We start from the raw sequence: 22930 nt of genomic DNA, 5'->3' as shown, positions 1-22930 counted from the left end.
CATACCCATCAGCCCGTCACTCCTCATTTCCCTTCCTCCTAACCCCTGGGTAACCACGAGTCCACTTTCTGTCTCTATGGGTTTGTCTCTTCTGGACATTTCATATAAATGGAATCCTACAGGATGTGGCCTTTGTGTCTGGTGTCTTTCACTCAGCATGGTTTGTATTCAAGTTCCATCCATGTTGTAGAGTAGATCTGTACTTTATTCCTTTTACTGCTGATCAGTATTCCATTGTGTGGATAAACCACATTTTATCCATTTCTTGGTTGATGTATGTTTGAGTTGTTGTCACCTTTTGGCTATTATTACGAATAATGCTGCTCTGAACAGTGTGTACAATTTTTTTAAACACCTGTTTTCCATTCTCTGCGGTATATGCTTGGTAAGAGAGTTGCTGTGCCCAATGGTAACTTTGTGTTTAACTTTGGGAGGAGCTACTAACCTGTTTTCCCTAGTGGTTGCACCATTTTGCATTCCCACCAGCAGCATATGAAGCTTCCGATTTCTCCATATCCTCACCAACACCTGTGCTTTTCTGTCTTTCTGATCCTCACCATCCTGGTGGGTGTGAAGTGGTATCTCTCAGTGGTTCTGATTTCCAGTTCCCTAATAACTAATGCTATCCGCATGGCGATTTTGTATACTTTCCAATGATAGGTTCTGAAAGGGAAAGCGAGCAAGATCACATCTGGTGCCTTAGGTCAGCCCTGATGTAGAATTGAGTAAATTGACAAATGTTTCATCTTTATCATTGTGGCGGTGATGTCGTTGTGAGAAAGCCCATGTGGTAAACTAGAAAGGATGCAATGGCTCTTGTTTTTGTTATCCTGGCTTCATTCATAATTTTGTAAAATGAAATTAGCGAATGATGATTAACCATCTGGTGCGTGTGGATGGGGTTCTCCGTGAGCTACAGAAGAGCCCTAGGTGATCTGCCTCTGCCCCCGAAACTGCAGTAGACAGAAACAGCTCACTCTCTTGTCAGAAAACCAAAGCGTTCATTTTTTAAAAAGATTTTATTTATTTATTTGAGAGAAAGAGAGCACAAGTGAGGGTGGGGGCAGGTGGGGCAGGGGGAGAAGCAGACTCTCTGAGGAGCGGCTCGATTCCAGGACCCCAGGATCATGACCCGAGCCAAAGGCAGACGCTTCACCAACTGAGCCATGCAGGCACCCCCCAAATTGTTCCTCTTTACAATAACACAAGACAGGGTAAATAAAGATTGTTTTGCAGTAACCCCGAGAGCTCTCCAGGCCTGAAGCCCCGATGTCTCCTTGGACTTCTTTGAACTCATTGCCAGGCCTCGTTGCCCACTCACTCTTCCTGCAGCACGCTTCCTTTTTTTCTTAAGTTTTTATTTTAATCACCAGGTGCTCAACATGGCGTGTGCACGCCTTAATCCCCATCACCTATTTTCCCCACTCCACCCCCACCTACCTCCCCTCTGGTAACCATCTGTTTGTTCTCTAGAATTAAGAGCCTGCTTCTTGCTTTCTCTTTCTCTCTCTGTCTTTTCCACTTTGCTTGTTTGTTTTATTTCTTAAATTCCGCATATGAGTGAAATCATATGGTATTTGTCTTTATCTGATTGGCTTATTTCAATTAGCACTATACTCTCTAGCTCCATCCATGTCATTACAAATGGCAAGGTTTCATTCTTTCTTATGGCTGAAAAATATTCCATCGTATATCTATACCACTTCTTCTTTATCCATTTATGTATCAGTGGACACTTGGGCTGCTTCCATATCTAGGCTATTGTCAATAATGCTGCTATAAACATAGGAGTACATGTATCCATTTGAATTAGTGTTTTTGTATTCTTTGGGTAGATACCCAGTAGCGCAATTGCAGGATTGTAGGGTAGTTCTATTTTTAACTTTTTGAGGACCCTCCCTACTGTTTTCCACAATGGCTACACCATTTTGCATTCCCACCAATAGTGCATGAGGGTTCCTTTTTCTCCACATCCTGTGTTTCTTGTGTTTTTTCATTTTAGCCATCCTGACAGGTATGAGGTGATACCTCATTGTTGTTTTGATTTGTGTTTCCCTGATGATAAGTGATGATGAGCACCTTTTCACGGGTCTGCTGGCCGTCTGGATGTCTTCGGAGAAATATCTTTCATGTCTTCTGCCCATTTTTAATTGGATTAGCTGTTTGTTTGTTTGTTTTGGTGTTGAGTTATGTAAGTTCTTTATATATTTTAGATACTAACCCTTTATCAGATAAGTCATTTGTAAATATCTCCTCCCATTCAGTAGGTTGCCTTTTAGTTTTGTTGGTTGTTTCCTTTGCTGTGCAGAAGCTTTTTATTTTGATGTAGTCACAATAGTTTATTTTTGCTTTTGTTTCCCTTGCCTCAGGGGACATTTCTAGAAAAAAGTTGCTATGGCCAATGTCAGAGAAATTACTGTGTTCTTTTCTAGGATATTTATGCTTTCAGGTCTCATATTTAGGTCCCTAATCCACTTAGAGTTTACTTTTTGTGTATGGGGTAAGAAAATGGTCTGTTTCATTCTTTTGCATGTCGCTGTGTTGAAGAGACTGTCTTTTTCCCATTGGATATTCTTTCCTGCCTTGTCAAAGATTAATCGACCATATAATTGTGGGCTTATTTCTGGATCTTGTATTCTGTTGTATTGATCCATGTGGCTATTTTTGTGCCAATACCATATTGTTTTGATTACCACAGCTTTAAAATCCAGAATTGTGATGCTTCCAGCTTTGCTTTTCTTTTTCAAGATTGCTTTGGCTATTCATAGTATTTTTTGATTCCATACAAATTTTGGGATTATTTTTTCTAGTTCTGTGAAAAATGCTGTTGGTATTTTGATAGGGATTGCATTAAGTGTGTAGATTGCTTTGGGTACCATAGACTTTTTAACAATATTTGTTCTTCCAGTCCACGATCATGGAAGGTCTTTCTGTTTGTGTCATCTCCAATTTCTTTCATCAGTGTTTTAGTTCTCAGAGTACAGGTCTTTCACCTCTTTGGTTAGGTTATTTCTTGGTATCTTTTATTTTTGTTGCAATTATAAATAGGATTGATTCCTTCATTTCTCTTTCTGCTGCTTCATTACTGATGTATAGAAATGCAGCACTTTCTCTATGTTGATTTTGCATCTTGTGACTTTACTGAATTTGTTTATTAGTTCCAGCAGTTTTTTGGTGGAGTCTTTTATTTCCTGGTTGACCCATTCATTGTTTAGTAGCATGTTATTTAACCTCCATGTATTTGTGGTCTTTCTAAAAGAATTTTTTTGTGTGTGTCGTTGACTTCTAGTTTCATAATGTTGTGGTCAGAAAAAATGCATGGTATGATTTCCATCTTTTTGAACTTGTTGAGGCTTGTTTTGTGGACTAGTATGTGATCTGTTCTGGAGACTGTTCCATGTGCATGTGAAAATAATGTGGTTTCAGCTATTTTATGGTGGGATGTTCTGAATATATCTGGTAAATCCATCTGGTCCAGTGTGTCATTCCAAGTCATTGTTGCCTTGTTGATTTTCTGTTTGGAGGATCTGTCGTCAATTGATGTAAGTAGGGTGTTAAAGTCTTTTACTATGGGGGCGCCTGGGTGGCGCAGTCATTAAGCGTCTGCCTTCGGCTCAGGGCGTGATCCCGGCGTTCCGGGATCAAGTCCCACATCGGGTTCCTCCGCCGGGAGCCTGCTTCTTCCTCTCCCACTCCCCCTGCTTGTGTTCCCTCTCTCGCTGGCTCTCTGTCACATAAATAAAATTTAAAAAAATCTTTAAAAAAAAAGTCTTTTACTATAATTGTATTATTATTGAGTAGTTCTTTTATGTTTGTTATGTTATGTTTTATGTATTTAGTTGCTCCCATGTTGAGTGCATAAATATTTACAATTGCTGTATTTTATTACTTGATTGTCCCTTTCATTATTTTGCAGTGCCCTTCTTTGTCTCTTGTCGTAGTCTTTGTTTTAAAGTCTCTTTTGTCGAATTTAAGTTTTGCTACTCCAGCTTTCTTTTGACATGCATCTGTGTGATAAATATTTCTCCGTCTCCTCATTTTCAATCTGCAGGTGTCTTTAGGTCTAAAATGAGTCTTTTGCAGACGGTATATAGATGGGTCTTGTTTTTATCCATTCTGTCACCCTGTGCCTTTTGATTGGAGCATTTGGTCCCTTTCCATTCAAAGTAATTATTGATAGATATGTATTTATTGCCATTTTAATATTTGTTTTGTGGTTGTTTCTGAAGATTTTCTCTGATCCATTTTGTCTATCTCTCTTTCATGGTTTACTTCTTTTCTTTAGTGATATATTTGGATTTCTTTCTCTTTATTCTTTGCATATTTATTAGAGGCTTTTTATTTGTGGTTACTATTCGGCTTGTATATAACATCTTCTGCATATAGCAATCTATATTAAGTTGATGGTCATTTAAGTTTGAACCCATTCTCTACTCCTCTCCCTCCCATGTTTTAGATATATGACATCATATTTTACATCCTTTTATTTTGTGAGTTCCTTGGCTTATTTTTTTATAGAAATATTCATTTTTACTGCTTTTGTGTTTCTTACCTTCATACTGTCATTTTTTGGTCTTTCCAGTCAAAGAGATCCTTTTAATATTTCTTGCAGGGCTGGTTTAGTGGTTATGAACTCCTTCGGTTTTTATTTGTCTGGGAGACTCTTTCTCTCTCCTTCTATTCTGAATGATAGCCTCACTGGATAGAGTATTCTTGGCTGTAGGTTTTTCCCACTCAGCACTTTGAAGATATCATGCCACTCTTTTCTGGCTTGGAAAATTTCTGCTGAAAAGTCGGCTGATAGCCTTATCAGGTTTCCTTTGTATGTAACTGTCTTCTTTTCTCTTGCTGCTTTTAATATTTTTTCTTTATCACTAGATTTTGCCAATTTAATTACAATATGTCTTTTTGTGGATCTGCTTTTGTTGGCTTTTGGCAGGGGGAGGGTCTCTGTGCCTCTTGGATTTGGATTTCTGTTTCCTTCCCCAGATTAAGGAAGTTTTCAGCTATTATTTCTTCAAATAAATTCTCTGCCCCCTTTTCTCTCTTTTCTTCTGGGACTCCTAGAATACAAATGTTATCACATTTGATGGAGTCACTGAGTTCCCTAAGTTTATTCTTGTTTTGCATAATTCTTATTTCCCTGTTCAGCTTGATTACTGGTGCTTCTGGGAGTATCTCCAATGTGGGCTGCTTATGCTCTGCTCTTGTGTCCTGGCCACTTTATCCTTTAGGCTAGCCATCTGCAGAGGCTTTCTTTGCCTGTTGTGGGCAGTGTTTGGTCCCTGGCCTGAATGTGGTAAATTTTAACTAGGTGTTCTCTGGTCTGCTTGTGAAATGACACCTGTCACCGCCACTGCCAGACTGAGGCCCTGCAAAACTCCTAGGTCAGAAGATGTGGTGCTAGCAGGGGTTTGGGCTGGTCTTCTAGTGGAGGGTTCCTGCCACAAATGGAACTGAAGCAGTTGTGATGTGGAGGAGTGGTTCTTCCACAGTGGAGGTGGTTTGGGGCTTAGTGTAAGCGAGTTAGGTAGCCAGTGTCAGCACTGTACTGCTTCCTGTAGGTGGCCCTGTGCTTACGCTGAGGGGTGGGAGAGGGAAATGATGCCTGCCAGTTGCTTTGTTCCTTGAGTGGTCTCTCTGTGAATGCTGTCTCTATGGGATACATTCTGAGATGAGTGAATAGCCTCCTCATTTTGTGCTCCAGGTGCTTTTCAGATCACTGTATCCATGCTGTATGTCCATGGCCATTTGCCCAACCTTCTCTCCAAGGGCAGCCTCAATGTCCTCCTGGCTCTCCCAGAGCCAAGCCCACTGACCTTTAAAACTCTAGGCTTTAAGCCCTCCTGGTTGCCAAAAGTCACAAAATTTGGCCCCTCTCACTTTCTAAGCCAATTGCTATGGGGATTCATTTTTCCCATGCACTCCCCTGTGTGCTAGTCTGTCTCTGTGCCCTTCTCTGTGACTGTGGCTCCCTCCCCACCACAGTAGCCATGATCTGTTTCTCTTCCAAGCTGCATCTCTGTACTTCTTACTTTCTTCAGTGTGGCCTCTTCTCTCCCTTTAGTTGTGGAGTTTTTTCTGCCAGTCTTCAGGTAGATTTCTGGGGTATTTAGAATGATTTGATAGTCATCTAGTTGTATTCGTGGGACAAGGGGAACCTACGGTCCTCCTACTCTGCCACCATCTGCCCCTCCCCTTCATCACACTTCTTAGATTTGCTTTACTCTTTCCATCTATAGGCTAGCCCTGTTGGCCCAATACTCAAATTGTTATTCTTTATCGGGCTTCCTTCCACTAGCCTCCACTTGCCTGGGGATACCACACAGTCCCTGCTTCATTCGTCATTGGAATGAAACGTGTCAGGGCCAATGTTGGAGAGAGGCAAAGGAGCAAGCATCTTGGGTGGGAATTAGCTTCTAAAGTGAAATAAGTCAAGCAGAGAAAGACAATTATCATATGATTTCTCTCATCTATGGAACATAAGAACTAGGAAGATCGGTAGGGGAAGAAAGGGATAAAGAAAGTGGGGTAATCAAAAGGGGGAATGAAGCATGAGAGACTATGGACTCTGAGAAACAAACTGAGGGCCTCAGAGGGGAGGAGGTGGGGGAATGGGATAGGTTGGTGATGGGTAGTAAGGAGGGCACGTATTGCATGGTGCACTGGGTGTTATACGCAACTAATGAATCATCGAACTTTACATCAAAAACCAGGGATGTACTGTATGGTGACTAACATAATATAATTAAAAAATAATAATAAAGATGGCTTATAATTTGAAAAATGGAAAATGCTGTGTACTATCTATGAAATACAATGGAATTTGTCATTTATTGGTAAAACAACTCTTAGTGGCCTTGATATTTATTTTGTAAATGCTGTAATGATCCTGAAAGCAGACGCATGCTTTCAGTAGGAGGCTCTGAAGTCAGCTGAGGGGCAGTCCCAAGGCTCCCCTTCACACATGAACTGCGGAACCACCTGTATCCTGTCTCCATGCCTCTTACTCTGCTCTCAAGTTCGTGTTTTTCTCATGCCCCTGCTCTTTTGTTGTATTTAGTGCAGTCCATAATGTACACTCACAAGTGCCAGGGCTCCATGTGTACATAGCCAGTACTTAGCAAGCAACATTTTGGCCACGGCCCTTTGCAGGCCAGTAGCCTGAAGTGTTTGTTGCAGTAGTGCTAATGATCTATCACCTGCATCAGCGATCAGTGAAGGACACCTGCCCTTCAAGGCCCCTACTCCGCACCGCCCCCAGCTGGTCACCCACTTGTTATTACATTCCACTGGTGAAGTCCAAAAATTTTATTTCTAGCCCTCCAATTTTAAAATCTTTTCAAATCTCAAAGTCTTGGCTCACCTGGTTAAATCACATACCCCTTTCCTTTAAAACACTGCTTTAAAATAACATTCTAGGGGCGCCTGGGTGGCACAGCAGTTAAGCGTCTGCCTTCGGCTCAGGGCGTGATCCCAGCGTTATGGGATCGAGTCCCACATCAGGCTCCTCCGCTATGAGCCTGCTTCTTCCTCTCCCACTCCCCCTGCTTGTGTTCCCTCTCTCGCTGGCTGTCTCTATCTCTGTCAAATAAATAAATAAAATCTTAGGAAAAAAAAAATAAAATAAAATAAAATAACGTTCTAGGAATAACCTTGTGTCATTCAATCATTCCAGTAATTCAAGCAGTATTTACGTACTTCTTCATTTGTTATGCATGCCATATGTGTGTGCATATTCCTGGAAGCAAAGATGCATCTTATGTGCTTGTTTTCAGTGTTTTGTTGCCTTTACTCTTCTCTCTTTCTTGCCACACACACACACACACACACACACGTGCGCGCGTGCGCACACACACACTTTTTTTGCTTAATCTGACTCCCCCGTTAAATAATAAACTCCTTGCAGTAGAGACAGTGTCTTCTGCTTCATCTCACATTCTTCATGGTACTTAATTATTCATCTTTGGGTATCTAAGCAATATCTTAAGCTATAGACATTCTCCATTTTTCTAACTCAGAAGTAAAAGCCAGTGGTCTTTGTTTTTCAGGTTCGTTTCTACAATGGATCAGATGATGTCATACGTATTTGGAAATGTTGAGCCAGCTGAACATCTTCAATAATTTGTAACATGATCTTGGGGCATGTTTCAGAAGAACATCAGTCATTTTGGAAAACCATTCCACTCACCCACAGCTCACTCTCAAGATAGAAAATACAAGAGAATAATTGAAAATTCATTTGAGCTGGACCAACTTTGCAATTTACAAATATCCTGGTTTTCAAATGGCTGTCTTTAACCTTTTCCCTAAACTTCTACTCAGAATTTTTCTTATAGTTTGGTTAAATATCTCTGGAGTCAAGGCCCTAATTCTTTGGTGATATCTTGCACTCATTTTTTTTTTCATGACCACTTGGAGAAACTACTCAAGAGAATGAACGACGCCACCATGTTGGTGGCTGCCAGCTGTGGCTCTTTGATGTGAAGAGTTGGAAGCTTTTGACAATGATGCTGAGTTGATGTATAAAGCATATAGTTTTATGTAGTTCCAAATGCTTCAAAATAGCAATCAGGTGTGACAAATTCTGATGGCCAATTTTGTAAAAAAAAATAAAATAAAATACACTTCCTTACATCTGGAGGTTACTTTTACTTGGAGCCAAGATGGTGCTATTTTAGGAAAATTATGCCTGACTTTATTTGAGCCTAAGAAAAAAAAAAAAGAGCACTAAATCGTTCAGCAGGATGTTTACTTTTGCCGGAAGACTTAACTGATACTTATTCAAGAAACGATGCCAGTTTGCAGGTAAAAGGCATCATCTCTGTGGCCTGCTGCATGTACTGTGGTGTTCCGGCACCTCAAGAATTACATTCAACAGTGAGACTCCAGCAAAGAAATGGTATCCTTTTCCCTTTTCTTCTTTACTCTGGGATGCAAAAGGTATACAATTTATTCATTTTTGATCTGGCTAAAAATAAGGAAAAGAAACAAATGTGAACCAAGAATGAGGAAAAACAAGACCATGTTGTTAAAATCAAATTGACAAGGGAAAGAAAATGGTAACCAAGGAAGTAATGGCAAGCCCCGAACTGGGTGGTGTGAACCTGAAAACTGTCTGATTTGAACCAACCAGAAGTAATTCCGCTTGGATCCAAGAACATTGACATTGGAGTGACCTAAGGAAAAATTATGTCTTAATAGTTGTTCTTGAAATGAGAGTCCTGAGCCCTGAAAGGGGTGGACTGTAATTTACAGCCTCTGTCCTGCCGACATCCATTGGCCCCATCAGAACACACCGAGGGTCACCACCTCAATGGTGAAGCAGGTGCCAGGGCATCTCATAGGCCCTGGGCTGCGGGCTTCCCACCAGAGAGGGTGGGAGGTTAGAAGGGAAGCAGTGAAGCACAGGGAGCTCATGTGTGTGTAGTTTGCCAAGGTAGAATGTAGGAGAGGCAGGAAGTCACCCTGCTTCCGGAACATGTAATGGTGGCAAGATCGAGGGAATAGGGAGGATGAAAATGTGATGAACAAGGGACATCGCAGGTGGGGGGATTTTTGTCCCCACCCTGAGCAGGAGTCTCACACTCTCCTGCTTCCTGAGAATGCACGTTCTCAGTCCTGTGACCGCTGGGCTGGCCCTTCCCACAGCCTCCTGAGAGCTGCCTGGGCCGGTGGGTGGGTGGGCACTGTGTGCGGAGGGGAGGTCAGAAGACGCTTTGTGCTGGAGAGTTGGCATGCTGCCAGGGGGCGTTCTGAGCACCCTTCTCTGAGTGTAAAGGAGAAGAAGTCTGGGTTTCTGGTCAGGGTTCTAATGCTCTTCCTTCTGAGAAAGCTGGGTGACCCTGGCCTGGCCACTGACCCCTGCAGAAAGGTGGCGGGGACTGAATGCCGTGCCCGGGGCACGGTTCCCAGCTGCTGAGAGGAAACCTTTCTCCCCTCTTTCTTCACTAGATGAATTCTCAGGATTGGAGACTGACACCGCGACACCCACAGAAGAGGCGTATGTTATCTATGACGAAGGTGGGAACTGATTTTACACTGTTTGGATTTGGACAGTTTCTCTCATTTTAATTACTAAGTGGATGATCTCAATTTTCTGAGTTTCCCTCAGAACTCGGGGCTGCATGGCAATGCTCAGGGAAGATGGTTGTACCCCAACTTCCAAGTTAGCCCCCAGTACATATTTGATCCAAAGAACAACAGTGGGCTTCATATGTGAATGCAGCCTCCAGACAAGCCCCTGTACCCCCAACACCCAGAACCCTGGAGCTGCTTGTCTGAGCCTCCATTTCCACCGCCATTTGTGAACCGACTTGTTTAACCCATGACTCCGCTTCCTCTGTTGGCTCCTCTCATTGTTCCCTTTTCTCTCCTTTTCTAATTATGTAAAAAAATGCAGTGCTATGGGGGCGCCTGGGTGGCTCAGTCGGTTAAGCATCCAACTCTTGATTTGGGCTCAGGTCATGATCTCAGGGTTGTGAGATCAAGCCCCACCTCGGGCTCCGCACTGGGCGTGAAGCCTGCTTGAGATTCTCTCTCTCCCTCTGCCCCTCCCCCTCCACCGCCCCCCCTGCAGTGTGCATGCCCACGCTCTCTCACTCTCTCCCTTAAAAAAGAAAAGAAAAGATATGCAGTGCTATGCAAGTGTTTTTTTTTTATCACAGAACCTTTTCAAGCAGGGATAAGCTTATAAGATTAAGAATGCAGTGTGCCTTGGGTAGAATCTGGAGCCAATGCAGTTAGTCTACTTATGACCCTGTGACCCTGCGATGGTTCTGTGTGTTTTATAAATTGCCTGTGCAGTTTTCCCGTGGGCATCTTGTCCCCACCGCAGGGCTGGCCTCTGATACTCAGGATATTCTCACTTCTGTGCTTTCTTGTCTGCTGTTATCTGTAGCTCCCGTGGCCTCAAACCACTGATGTGAAAATAATGTCACCTTTGATACAATCATAATAAAGTTCGATACATTGGTTTCGTCCCAGAGTTTAAGAAAAAGCTGACTTAAGAGAAAAACAACAGATGTCAGAAGCAAAAGAAAAGTTTCTTAGCACCTCTGAAAATACTAAGCTCCTTTCTTACTTTCTTATTATCTTTGAGCAGTTGAAAGGGGAGCCGAGTTCTCTTTTTTAAATATTAAAGGATTAGTTTTTTAAATAGGATTCATGCCACCCCTCTCCCCAGGAAAGAAGCCCATACACAGAAGGTGAATTTTTAAGAAATCAAGTTTATATTCTGATGTGAATCTTTTATGGCCCTGAAAGAAAAAAATTACTTAGGCAGCGAATGGCTGGGGGCCAATAACAGGACGCAAAACTGGATGATTCTAAGGTTCTGTCCAGCTCCAATTGTAAAACCTCATTTTTCTGCTCCTATGTGTTTCCTTTTCCTCTTCCTTTTCCCTGCAGCTGCTCTCGAGGGGAACACTGTTTCATTGGGAAGAAATTACGTTCAGGCACAGCACTTATTTTGGGGGTGTGTGTGCGAGTGTGCTTTAGTCTCGAGTTGAATGTTGAGAAGGTATCTCTTGGCGGTACATGGTGCCCCGTTTCTGGAAGGGCCCAATTGCAAAGCCTTCATATCATTTCAGATTATGAATTTGAGACCTCAAGGCCACCGGTCACCACCAGGCCCTCCACGACGGCTGCGACACCCGAGGTCATCCCGCCGGATGGCTCCATCAGCTCCTTTCCTGGAGAAGAGTTCGATCTGGCTGGAAAGAAACGATTTGTTGGTAAGTAGAACTTTCTTAACCAGAGAAACATGGGTTTTTAACTTTTCTCTTTGAGGAAGAGCATAACTAATTTCTTGGCCTGGTCGAGGCAGCACATTTGGAGCAGAAGCTTTCCCAGAGTGAAGTTTCCATCTGGGGTGACTCAGTCAGTCCTGCTTGAAGGCACATTAGCTTGCTTTCTGCAGGAGTTGGGGAGGGGGTTGCAGGAGAACGTCTGGTATCTAACCAAGTAGAGCTTCAAGAGGCTGCGTCACGTAGACCAAGAGGAAGGAACACTTGTAAACACCTTCAGGAGCAGAGAACATGACTGTTTTTGTTCTAGCAACTTCTCCAAGCCCGGGCTTCTGCTGGGACTCGCGTATACATTGTTAAGTCCTTCCTCAAAGATGAGCAGCTTACCGAATTGAGCCATGGTGCTTCTTGTGCTACCACAGAGCCAAAGCTGGTTTTCTTCCGTCGTTTCCTGTAATTTTCATTAGCCTCGGACTAGGGATCTAGAAGTTTACTTGATTCTTCTTTCTCAGTTGTTAAACAGCTTCAAGAGGAAATTCTATTTCTCTAAACTGTGCTTCACTCCCTTTGGGAGTCTTCTTTTCCCATGCCCTTAATGAACTTCACTAACGAGACAGTTAGATTAGTACATTACTAAGTGGAAAAAAATATTACCAAGTGGAGACAGGCAACAGCTTAAACTAATATCACACTTTTCTGTTTCCAAAACAAATGTTCTGCCATAAGCAGGGAACAGCGCTTGCCAGCCAAGATGTAGTATTGAGTGTCTGAATCTCACGTGCCTGAAGCACAAGAATATTAATTTGAGGTAGCATTCCTGAGGCAAGCGCTGATGCTGGCCCCTGGCATTAATCAGGCTGGCTGAATTCGCTGAATGTTCTGGTCGTTCTCTCTGTGGCTCCATGACAGGAATGAAAATGCTTTTGGTGCTATCATTTGCTGTTCCATAGAACGCTTCTCTAGACCAAAACGCTTACTATCGTCCGGCTGTTTTCCTAAGTCTGTAACTCTACAAAGCATAGTAGATTACTCCCCAGAACTTCCTGATTAGATCCATCGACAAACTCTCAAGGCCTAATTTTATACAAACTATTGGAAAGTAGAGGATCTAAAAATTGCTTTTAATCCCAGTGGCCACCAAGAATGAGCACCTGTACCAAAAAATGCAGTGGAATGTTTAGAAAGTACTAGAAATTGTTACTTGAAAGCACTTGAGAGTTTTGCATGTATGAAGCCCCAGCTCCAATTCCTTGACGTTTCTATCTCCTACAGAGCATATGTAATAAAGAGGTGTGGGCTGGAGGTAGAGTCTTCTGTTTGACCCTAGCTTCGTGGGCCCTGTCAGCATCAGTAGGCTCAGTGGGAACATGGGATATCAGTCCATGTCCTGCTTTATTCCCAGGGCCCTTGTATCCACTGAGATAATGTGTGTAGAAAAACTTGAATCTGTCCATAAATGTGAGTAGCTGTATTGTACTTCGCAGTAATGTTGTAAAGGCGTCCAGGGCTGGCCTTATGCAAATATCCCAGATGGTTATGGGTATCCCTGAAGCTCTAGGGAAGGCCATCCAGGACTGGAGGCTAGAAGCTGTACTTCCTGATCGGGGTATTTTTTTTCTGGTTCCAAGACAGTCTAGGGAGTGAACGGTGCCACGAGAGCTCTAGTTAAGTGTCAGCTGGGCTTGATTCATACCTTGCCAAGTGTCTGGGCATACAAACAGCAGAGCGCTGCAGACTTATACTACACTGAATTATAGTTTGGGGGTCTTTCAAAATTACTTTGAAGACGTAGTCATTGATGTTGATGGGGCAACAGGATCTTTTGAAACTACCAGATTGGAAGATGTAAATGCGTGGGTGCATTAAGGAGAGCTAAGGGAGCGTTTCTGAGTTTAGCATCAGGGCTGAGGGCACTGGATTCTCTGTCTGGCGGAGAAAGACTGAATGGTAAGTCTGCTGTATGGAGCAGACATTATGTTTCTGCTTCTAGAGAAAGCTTTCAACAATACAATTGGCTGTCTCTCTTCTTTTCCAGCTCCTTATGTGACATACCTAAATAAAGACCCATCGGCCCCGTGTTCTCTGACTGATGCTCTGGACCACTTTCAAGTGGATAGCCTGGATGAAATCATTCCAAATGACATGAGGAAGAGTGACCTGCCTCCTCAGCATCCCCCCCGCAACATCACTGTGGTCGCTATGGAAGGCTGCCACTCATTTGTCATTGTGGACTGGGACAAAGCCACCCCAGGAGATGTGGTAACAGGTGTGTCCAAGGCAGGTGCTCAGAGTCCTCATTGATCTGTAGGTGGAAAATGCAGACTGTAGGGGATGGATAGATGATGGATAAGTGGATGGATGGATGGATGGATGGATGGATGGATGGATTGGATTGGGTGGATGAGTGCAAATGCCTCCTTTCAAAAGGATGAAAAATAGGCCACAAGAGAAGCCTTGTGAAGTAGCATGAAGAGTACTGGGTGGAAGACAAAAGTCCTGAATCTTAGTCCCACATTGGTTTGTATGACCTTGAACTAGCTACTTCATCTCTCTGGACTTTGGTTTCTTCCTATGCAAAATATGATTACATCTCTAACATTCTGTAATCCCACAAATGGCCACGGAGTCCACATAGCCACTTGTAAGGTCAGATCCTGCAGCACAGGTGCTGAAAGACCTCCTAATGTGCAGTGCCCTGTGGAAGAGTCAACCCTGGGATCAAGACTCTGCCTCTGCACTTAACTGAGATGAGATTCCTGTATTATCCTGTAGGGGGTATGTTTCTGAACCATGTGCTCTTGTTAATATGAATCCCAAGCCGTCCAAAGCTCCCTGGAGAATTTGGTATCATCACATCATCATATACCCTACACCTCGTCTGAAACCAAACCTCTGTGCCCCAATCACAGGTACCCATGCCCCTAGCATAAATAATATGGATGAGGTATTTATAGGCACTTGGGCATTCCCAATTTAAAGCTGTGCCTGCTAAATTGATGACCATGGAACATTCCAGCGCAGGACAACCCTACAATATGCAGGAAGAACAACAGACCACATTGAGCACCAGCTGTTGTTACCTATAGCATCACTGAAAGCGCTCATGACTGATGTCGCTGTTACCAGAGGAGGAGGAAACCCTGTGAAGGGAGCAGCATCCCTTCACGAGTTCTCACACAATATTTGTTGAAAAAGAGAATAATGAACTCCTCCAGGGAACAGTGTGGAAAGGGCTATGGAGCCCAGCCTACCTGCTTCTGCTTCTGGTGTGCCTGTTGGTTAGCTGTGTGGCTCTAATCCACTCTCTTTATGTCACCAAAATCGCTCCTGTGAAAGTAATCAGCAGTCACAGGTTGCTAAATAAATTAGCTTGACTCTTCGATACATTCAATGCTGTTGACCTTCTCCTCCTCCTTGACTTATAACTTGATTCTCTCAACCTCTGAATCTCTCTCACAGGCTTGTCTGCTTTGCTCCAGCATTAAATGTTGGAACTTCTCAAGGCTTGGTCCCAACTCCTCTTTCCTTTTTGCTCCATCTTCTCTCCCTCCAGGATCTCACCCAGGAACATGGTTTTAATTCATCCTGGAGATGAGTCATTGATTGATAGCTTGAGGCTAGGCCTGCCTCTCCTCTGAGCTTCAAACACTAAAACCAGATGGGCATTTGATATCATCCCCAGGATGTCTCCAGAGCATCTCAGACTCAGCATATCCAAAACCAAACTCCTGATCCCTCTGATTCCCGAACCTGCCCATGCGTGTTTCCTGTCTCAGAGAATGACCCCTCTCCCCACCTCATTTCTGTAAGCATGGGATTATCTTCAAATCTTCTTTAATTTCCCCCACCATTTTCAATTCATCACTGAATCCTATCAGTTTTGCCTTCCAGGTTTCTCATGAACCCATCCGTTCTCTCCATTAATGACCAGATTTACCTGAGCTCTTGCCACCTGTCACTTGGATATTACAGTAGCTGGCTGGCTGGGCCACCTGATCCACACCCCCTACCTGACCCATTTCACTGGGCTCCGGAGGGAGGCATAGAAGACAGTCTGGTTGTGCTGCCCTGTAATGTCTTCCCCTTTCTTTTAGAATGAAAAGCAACACTAAGGGCACTGCGTATTTCTCTGTTCTGTGCTTCTTCAGCTTCATCTCATGCTTTAACCTCTAAGACTCCATTTTCCCATGTGTCAAAACGGGGATAGCGATGCCTACATGCTAGGAGCAGGAGAGTGAATCAAAATAAAGCTTGGTTGAATGTATTTAGAGTGTTTGGCACATGGGAAAGGCCTGATGGACGTTTTCTTCCTCTGTGTGTAACATAGGAGACTGTGGAGGGTGCGTGAGCCATGACTTCACTGGCCTCCTGAAGCCTCCTTGAAGGCTGAGCAAGTGTCAGGGCCTGCTGGGGTCCCTTCATAGCAGAGAAGGCAGAAGACATGGCCTGACTGCTGTCGCTAGACATCGAGGTCAAGGGCAGGCACAGATATTCAACAACTAGCCATCAAAGGAAAGCCTTGACCAGTTGGGTGAGGAGACCACTGCGAGTCTGGAGTCTTTCAGTCCCACACACGCGGGCGTGTGCACGCACGTGCACACACACACACACGCACACACATGCACACACACAGCATTCACCATCAACAGTTTTGTCATTTCATGTAAGGACAATTGTATATATCTCTGCCAGGAAATTCTTAAATACTTGTGCGGAGGTCACTGCTTTTTCTTCTGCCACCTTTTTCTCTGCGCTGTCAAGGTCAGTCAAGGTGATTAGTTCCGAGGACGTGAAGAAGCCAAGAAATGTGGAAGATATGGAGAAGGAAGAGAAGTAGGGAACCAGCAGTTGTCAGGAAGTATGTTTAATTTTGTTATCCACATCGGCATTCACCAGCAGGTACCGATGTTATACCCATCCAGACGCGACATGCAGCTTGCTCCCGTTCTGGAACTTTTCCCTCAGACAGCAAAGCCTCTGTGCTATGGCCTCCTCCCCATCCTGCTCCATCGGGCATATCTCTTGGATGATGTGGTTCCTCGACGCTCAGTGGTCCTTCTGTATCTCCACTTGCAGGTTACCTGGTTTACAGTGCATCCTACGAAGACTTCATTAGGAACAAGTGGTCCACTCAAGCTTCCTCAGTAACTCATTTGCCCATTGAGAACCTGAAGCCAAACACAAGGTACGATGTGTCAATCATTAAAGAGATAGGTGGGGGGGGAACCTGTGTGCCTGGTCACGGGTATCCTCGGGTTGAACATGAAGAGAATGATGAAAAGGTTTTATGATTTCTTGTGTAGTGTCTGTTTACTTCTCATGGAATATCAATGAATACCCACCAATGTCATTATATGTCTCTTAAAAGAAATTACTGTATCTATTAGAGTTGTTAGTCTATTGTGTTTATATCTTGTTACCAACGTTTCAGAGACTAAACACTACCGACTGTTGGGGAAAGAAAGGTTGCTCTGTGTGTCGAAGGGACTCGGATGCATGTGCAGGCACCCAGGGGGCCGCGTTAGGAGCACAGCCTTCATATGTAGCCTCGGTGGGGCAGCAATCGCTGAACACATTAGTGAACTGGTGCTCACACTCTACGATGTGGAAGTTCAGACCATCTAGAAAGATGCATTTTACACGTTAATAAGGTTACAGACATGTCTTCCTAAACTGGGCAGTGGCTGGCTGGCCAGAGGCCCCTCTGGGAGCCAGAGTTTGTGACGCTCAGTGTGAAATCTACAAAACTTGTTCCCACGGTTACAAAGAGAGTGACTGCATTTCCTCTTTCACACTATCTGGTTTTGATAGCAATGATCATCAGGAAAGCTTTCCTGGTGGGTGACAATGGGCAAAGGGCCAAGCAGGTGAGGGTCAGGCATAGTGTGCGTGTAAACCAGCTCTCTGGGGAAACAAGTCCCTGGTTTATGGTGCTTACCATTTTCTGTAGCGTGAACACTCCCACCATGGCCAATTCCAGGCTCCCAGTGGGCCTGCAGGATTCTTGAATATTTAATGATTATCTCTCTCAAGCCCGTGCAAATGAGTCCAGCATCCCACGGTCATATCAAACCCAATCTTTAGGGAGCAAAGAGCTCTAAATGACGTGTCTGTGGGTCTGAGAGGTCTCTCATTTCCTGTATAATTAGACGAACCTGGAGAAGGTTGAAACAAAACACTCTCTTTAAACAGAAATGTGCCAAAGCGGATAGAAACTAGTTAATAGCCTTGGGTACTGGGACACTTCTGAACTAGCTGAGAATTTTCCTCAGGGCATTGGAGGTGCTGTGTGGGCTTCCCTGAGCTAAGCGTTCACAAACTATTATCAATTTGAGGATTTGGCAAGTAAAAAGCAAGGAGCAAAACAGGAACCTGAGAAAGCACTTTCTTTGTTTTTCCCTAATAGTGAGGAAACATGAATTAGTTAAAGCAAACAAAAGCAACAGATTTAAGACAGTGGAGTCGACACCCGACTTTCTTTATTGTGTGTGGACTGACGGTGCTTCCCCAGCACAGCCTCAGTATCCCACCACTAAGAGAGGCACTGGAGAGCTTTTGCTGCGTAGTTCCTTGTGGTAGAATTTGAATCCCCATCTCCTGACTGCCCCGTGCCCGCCGCCCCCCCTCACCGGCCAATGTTCTTTCTACAACTTTTGCTGCCAGGCTGATCTTGAGTTTTGAATGTCAAGGAATGGTTATGTAAGAGAAGGTGTATTCATTCTTCCAGCAGGTATGGAGGAGCGCCCACAACTCCCTCTGTACGTACGTCACCAGGTGACGCACTGAGGGTAGAGCGGGGATTCGGAGCAGGAGGGTGAGGGGGTGGAGGGAGTGGAGTAGGGTCCGGGAGGTGGGCTATAAATACGCCATGGCCCGGTCCTCACGGAGCTCACACTTTGGTAGAGACAGATCGTTCAGCAACAGCATAAATATAAACTTTGACCAGTCAATATCCGGAGCGAGACTTTTTTCCTAAGCTTGTGGGGAGGGGGTGGGGTGGTCAGGTGAGCTTCCCTGGAGAAATAGATAAGCAGTGGTGAACTTGGAGAAGGTGGATAGGGTAAGGCCAAGTTGTTCTGGCAGAAAGGATGTCCGACAGCCTGGTGTGTTCTAGGAAGGAAAGGAGGCCAGGATGGCGGGAGCAGGAGAAAGAGAGGAGGCTGGACAGGCTGGTCCCAGAGCCATTGGGAGTCCCTTGTGCCTTCTGTCCTACCCTCCACCTACATTCAGTGCCCTGATAGCCAGGCAGGGAACAGCAGGTGCTACTGTAGCCTTCTCTCTGGGATGCCTGCTTAATTATTCCTGCTTCCCATGGAGGGCACTGGCGGGGGCACGGAGCACTCGCGGCTCCTCGACACAGATTTCCTCAAAACCCCTGTGAACAGCCTAATGTAAGGATGCTCATTGTTTCCCTGCGTTACTCTGATGCAGAACATCTCTAGTGGGCCCACCTTAGTGGTCCACGTCCTTCTTCCACAGAGGCTGCGTGTCCCAGTTGTTAGCACTGTCCTCGGGGCTTCTCAGGAACCCACCTCAGAATCCCTGTAGGAAACACAAGAAGTCACTCCCCTCAAGATGAGCCGGAATGAAAGACACCAGACAGAATTTTGTATTTGACTTTATCTAGGGATTGCCCGCCTTGTTCACCCAACTCAGTCCCAGACCACTTTCTGGAATCTGCATATTTCATCCATACTTCAAAGCACAAGAATTGAGACTGGGGGGGGGGGTGTTATTCAAAAGAAGGTGCCAAGAGCTTATGTATGAAGGCAAGGCATGGATCGCTCTTGTTACTTGGGTGAGACAGAGACTGGTCATAGTATGAGATATTTTAGTTTCTAGAAGAAGTTTAATGTGGTTTGGAAAATAGGAACCTTACTTTTTCCCCATAATTTTATGTTTTTCAGCTTCATGCATTTAAATTTGCTTTGACACATTAGGTGAGGTTCAAATGGAAGTATGTCTTTGGAATTGGGCCATGTGGGCTTTGTTGGAGGACAGGACAGAGAAAGTAGAGGAGAACACTTGGGTTTCAGTGGGGAGACAGAATTGGTACAGTGAAGGAATCAGACCGGTCGGGCATCCTGTACCCTCTCCACAATTGTAGAGCTGTGAGTCCCTCTGTGGACCTTGGGAACTGGTGTCAGGACCACTCGATAATGGCTTAAGAAATGTTCAGCAGAAATGTCTCATGTAGCCTCTGAGGATGTGTCATTCCTTGGGTTTTGATTTCCCTTTTTAAGGAAAAAAAAAAGTATCTGTAAAATTTGACCAATATCACTGACGTATGCCAAACCCACTGCCTGCAGAATTTTGCCTTAAATAACTCCATAACCACTGAATAAAAGTATGCATAATTGGGAAAACACAGACTGCTGAGTGAATTGAGATTTGGAAACTCATATGTTCTTAATTGTGCATATCTTTTTTTAAAAAAATGAAATTTAAAAAGGATTCTCTTCTAAATGAGATGTGAATGACTTTCTTGAAAGGCTGAAAAGAAGACTAAATTTACCAAATGAGCCTTTCTTTGCTCTCTGTTTAATCAAACCCAAAGTCAAATATTTCTGTGTAACCGGGAAGCCTGAGGCTCCCGTGGTGATCTCAGGAGCTCTGGAGGCTTGGCGCTAGGACAGGGGTGTAACAGACATACGCCTTTGCTCTCCGAATAAATAATTCACCTTTTGAAAATTTAGTGCGTTTTAATTAGTGCATAGAACCTGTCTGTGTGCCAAGGCTGACATAGGAAAAGTCTTGTCGGGAACTCTCTGAAATGGCAGAGAGCCACCCCTACTGGGGTTTCTTACCCTCTTCTTCACCTGTAAGTAGCTCAGGACGTCGAGAGCACAGATAATGCCTGGTGTCCCAGAGGTCAAGGAAACACGGAGATGAACAGTGGCTGTAGTGGGTCGCAGCTGCGGTGTTGGTCTCTAGTATTATTTAACCACCACTTTTTGTCCTATAGTTCATAAGAGCACAGAGCAAGATGTTTGGGGACTCCCCACCCACTCAGCCTATTAGTCTCCCTCTAGGCAAGCGAGTACATTCTCTGTTCCAAGACAAGGATAAATTCGACAGTAAAACCTCTCCCGGCCTTTTCCACTTCCCCTTCTTGGACTTGCTTCTCTTTCCTGGAGGCCCAGAAGCTCGAAACTCAGTGACTTTTAAAGCCAACCATAGCACTTGTCACGCGCCCAAAATATCATTGTCATGTTTGTTGCACTGAGGAGGCCAACCTCGGGACTGGCTCGCCTTCGTTCCGCCAACAATAGTTGCATCATTACTGGGTCAAACATCCTGCTTTTTCACATGGAGTCCAGTGACAAGAATTAGGTTAAGTTTGAATTTTGCTCTGGAAGTGTCTTGCTGCTCCAGCGTCTCCGTCTTGAGCTGTGGAACTCAGGTGGGACAAGAGCAGGATGGGAGGGGCATCCGTCCAGGGGTGAGGCTGCGTGGGGCCAAGCAGCCTTAATGCCCTAAGGAACATAACGCTCTCTACGTGGCTTATTTCCCCGGTATGCTCCTTCTGCTGCCATCAGCCACATTCATCAATGCTGTGAATTGTATTATTTTGAAAAGTTATTGAAAAATGAGAAAATTCAGAAAAAATATGAATAGCGGCAATGTATGCATTTGTTACGAAATAACACTCAAAACCTGCCACAGAGTCAGTGCTCAATAGTTTGGGAATCTGTCTTACTACACAGAAATTAAACAAGCTTCTCTTTCAAAAAAAATCTTTTCTTCCAATTCCAGGTATTATTTTAAAGTTCAAGCCAAAAATCCCCATGGCTACGGACCCATCAGCCCTTCGGTCTCATTTGTTACAGAATCAGGTATCTGCATCTTAACATTCTCGTTTTTTTCCTTTTCTCAAAGACAAATAATTTGGAATCATGACTACAATAGAATAGAAACTGAAGAAGTAAAGTCCTTACTTTTCTATTTAGTGAGTTCATATTGGAAATCACTTCATAAAATAAACATCGTTTTCTTTGTGCTGTGTTAAAATCTGGATAATAAAATTAAAAGTAATCTTCATTGGAACTGCCTGGAAAGTGGAAAGGTCACATTCCAATGAAAGGAAAAAATCTAGTTTTCAACCATGTGGGAAAGATAAGTTTGAATCTCTCTGTAAAAGATTTAGTTGCAGAGCTAATTTTTTTTTATTACAAACAGCTGAAGAACATAAATGTCATGTGGTCTGAGAGGCATTTGCTTCTTCCAATTAGTCAGGTCTCGAAGATTGTTCTTTTACTAGGAGACAAAGATGTCCTAATATGGAGAGTTTCATTAGAATACTATCCAGTCTTACAAGCAGTGTTACTCGGACGATGGCCCTGCACTGGCATACAGAGCTCTCCAGCCCTCTGTAAGATGCTCCTGTGGTCATGGTCTGAAGCAGTATGCCCAGAGCTGGCTGTGGTGACAGCCTTTCCTTTTTTGTCCTGGGTGAACAGCCTCTCCACATAGGAAGCCACACTGAGAGCTGGTCCCTATGCCTCTAAGCCAGGCCACCTTCAGAGGTCCAGCCGGACCAGTTGTGCACTTAAGTTGCTCTAACTTCTATTTGGATTATTTCCCACATATAGCTTAATCCCAGAACACTGATCATTGGCAGATACTTTTAAGTGTGATGCTTTGAAATCTACCTAATCACAATAAGGGGGAAAAAAAACCTTCTGCGAGAATATGCTTCATATTGGAAATGTTGGCAAAGGACCGCAAAAGTGTTTTCATTTTTTCATTTAAGAAGTGTGTTCCTCATTAGTAATTAAGAAAGAGTCAAAGAAAACCATTTTCAAGGGTTAATTTGCTAAAATAGGGAACATGTCTATGTTCATGGCTACCTTTCCTAAAAAGAGAACGGACCTTTGGCGACTACCAAAATTAACATGAATAAAAGTCTGTAGAAAAAAAAAATAATTCAAATCTAGAAAGCTTTCAAGAAATTGGCCTGAAATCTGAGAAAAGAAATATAAACGTAATTTCTGAGACTACAGTATGAATTGGAAGAGACAGCTCTCTGCTACTCCCCCCTCCCAAGCAAAACCCCACCATGATCCTACCCTATCCTTTACGGCCTGCAAAGGGTGGGTGAGGGCACTCCAGGGGCCCCCACACAGACCTCTTTTACCGTCAGCTCCCGGGATATCCTCACTCATCTGACAATGGACAATTGT

General features: G+C 43.9%; 1 protein-coding gene across 2 annotated transcripts in view; it reads left to right on the top strand.

Moving 5' to 3' along the window:
* Nucleotides 1-22930, top strand: part of FNDC1 (fibronectin type III domain containing 1) — a 99235-nt gene that overhangs the window by 68761 nt on the left and 7544 nt on the right. For both annotated transcript variants that reach the window (XM_026505152.4, XM_044386457.3), the window contains exons 15-19: nucleotides 9955-10023; nucleotides 11592-11735; nucleotides 13783-14013; nucleotides 16824-16932; nucleotides 21504-21583. In XM_026505152.4, the coding sequence (XP_026360937.3) occupies nucleotides 9955-10023; nucleotides 11592-11735; nucleotides 13783-14013; nucleotides 16824-16932; nucleotides 21504-21583 (633 nt within the window). The remainder of the gene's footprint in view (nucleotides 1-9954; nucleotides 10024-11591; nucleotides 11736-13782; nucleotides 14014-16823; nucleotides 16933-21503; nucleotides 21584-22930) is intronic.

Source organism: Ursus arctos, unplaced genomic scaffold, assembly GCF_023065955.2.
Source record: "Ursus arctos isolate Adak ecotype North America unplaced genomic scaffold, UrsArc2.0 scaffold_13, whole genome shotgun sequence".
Lineage (NCBI taxonomy): Eukaryota > Metazoa > Chordata > Mammalia > Carnivora > Ursidae > Ursus > Ursus arctos.
The sequence above is the reverse complement of the archived record's forward strand: the minus strand, read 5'-3'. Positions and strand labels throughout refer to the sequence as shown.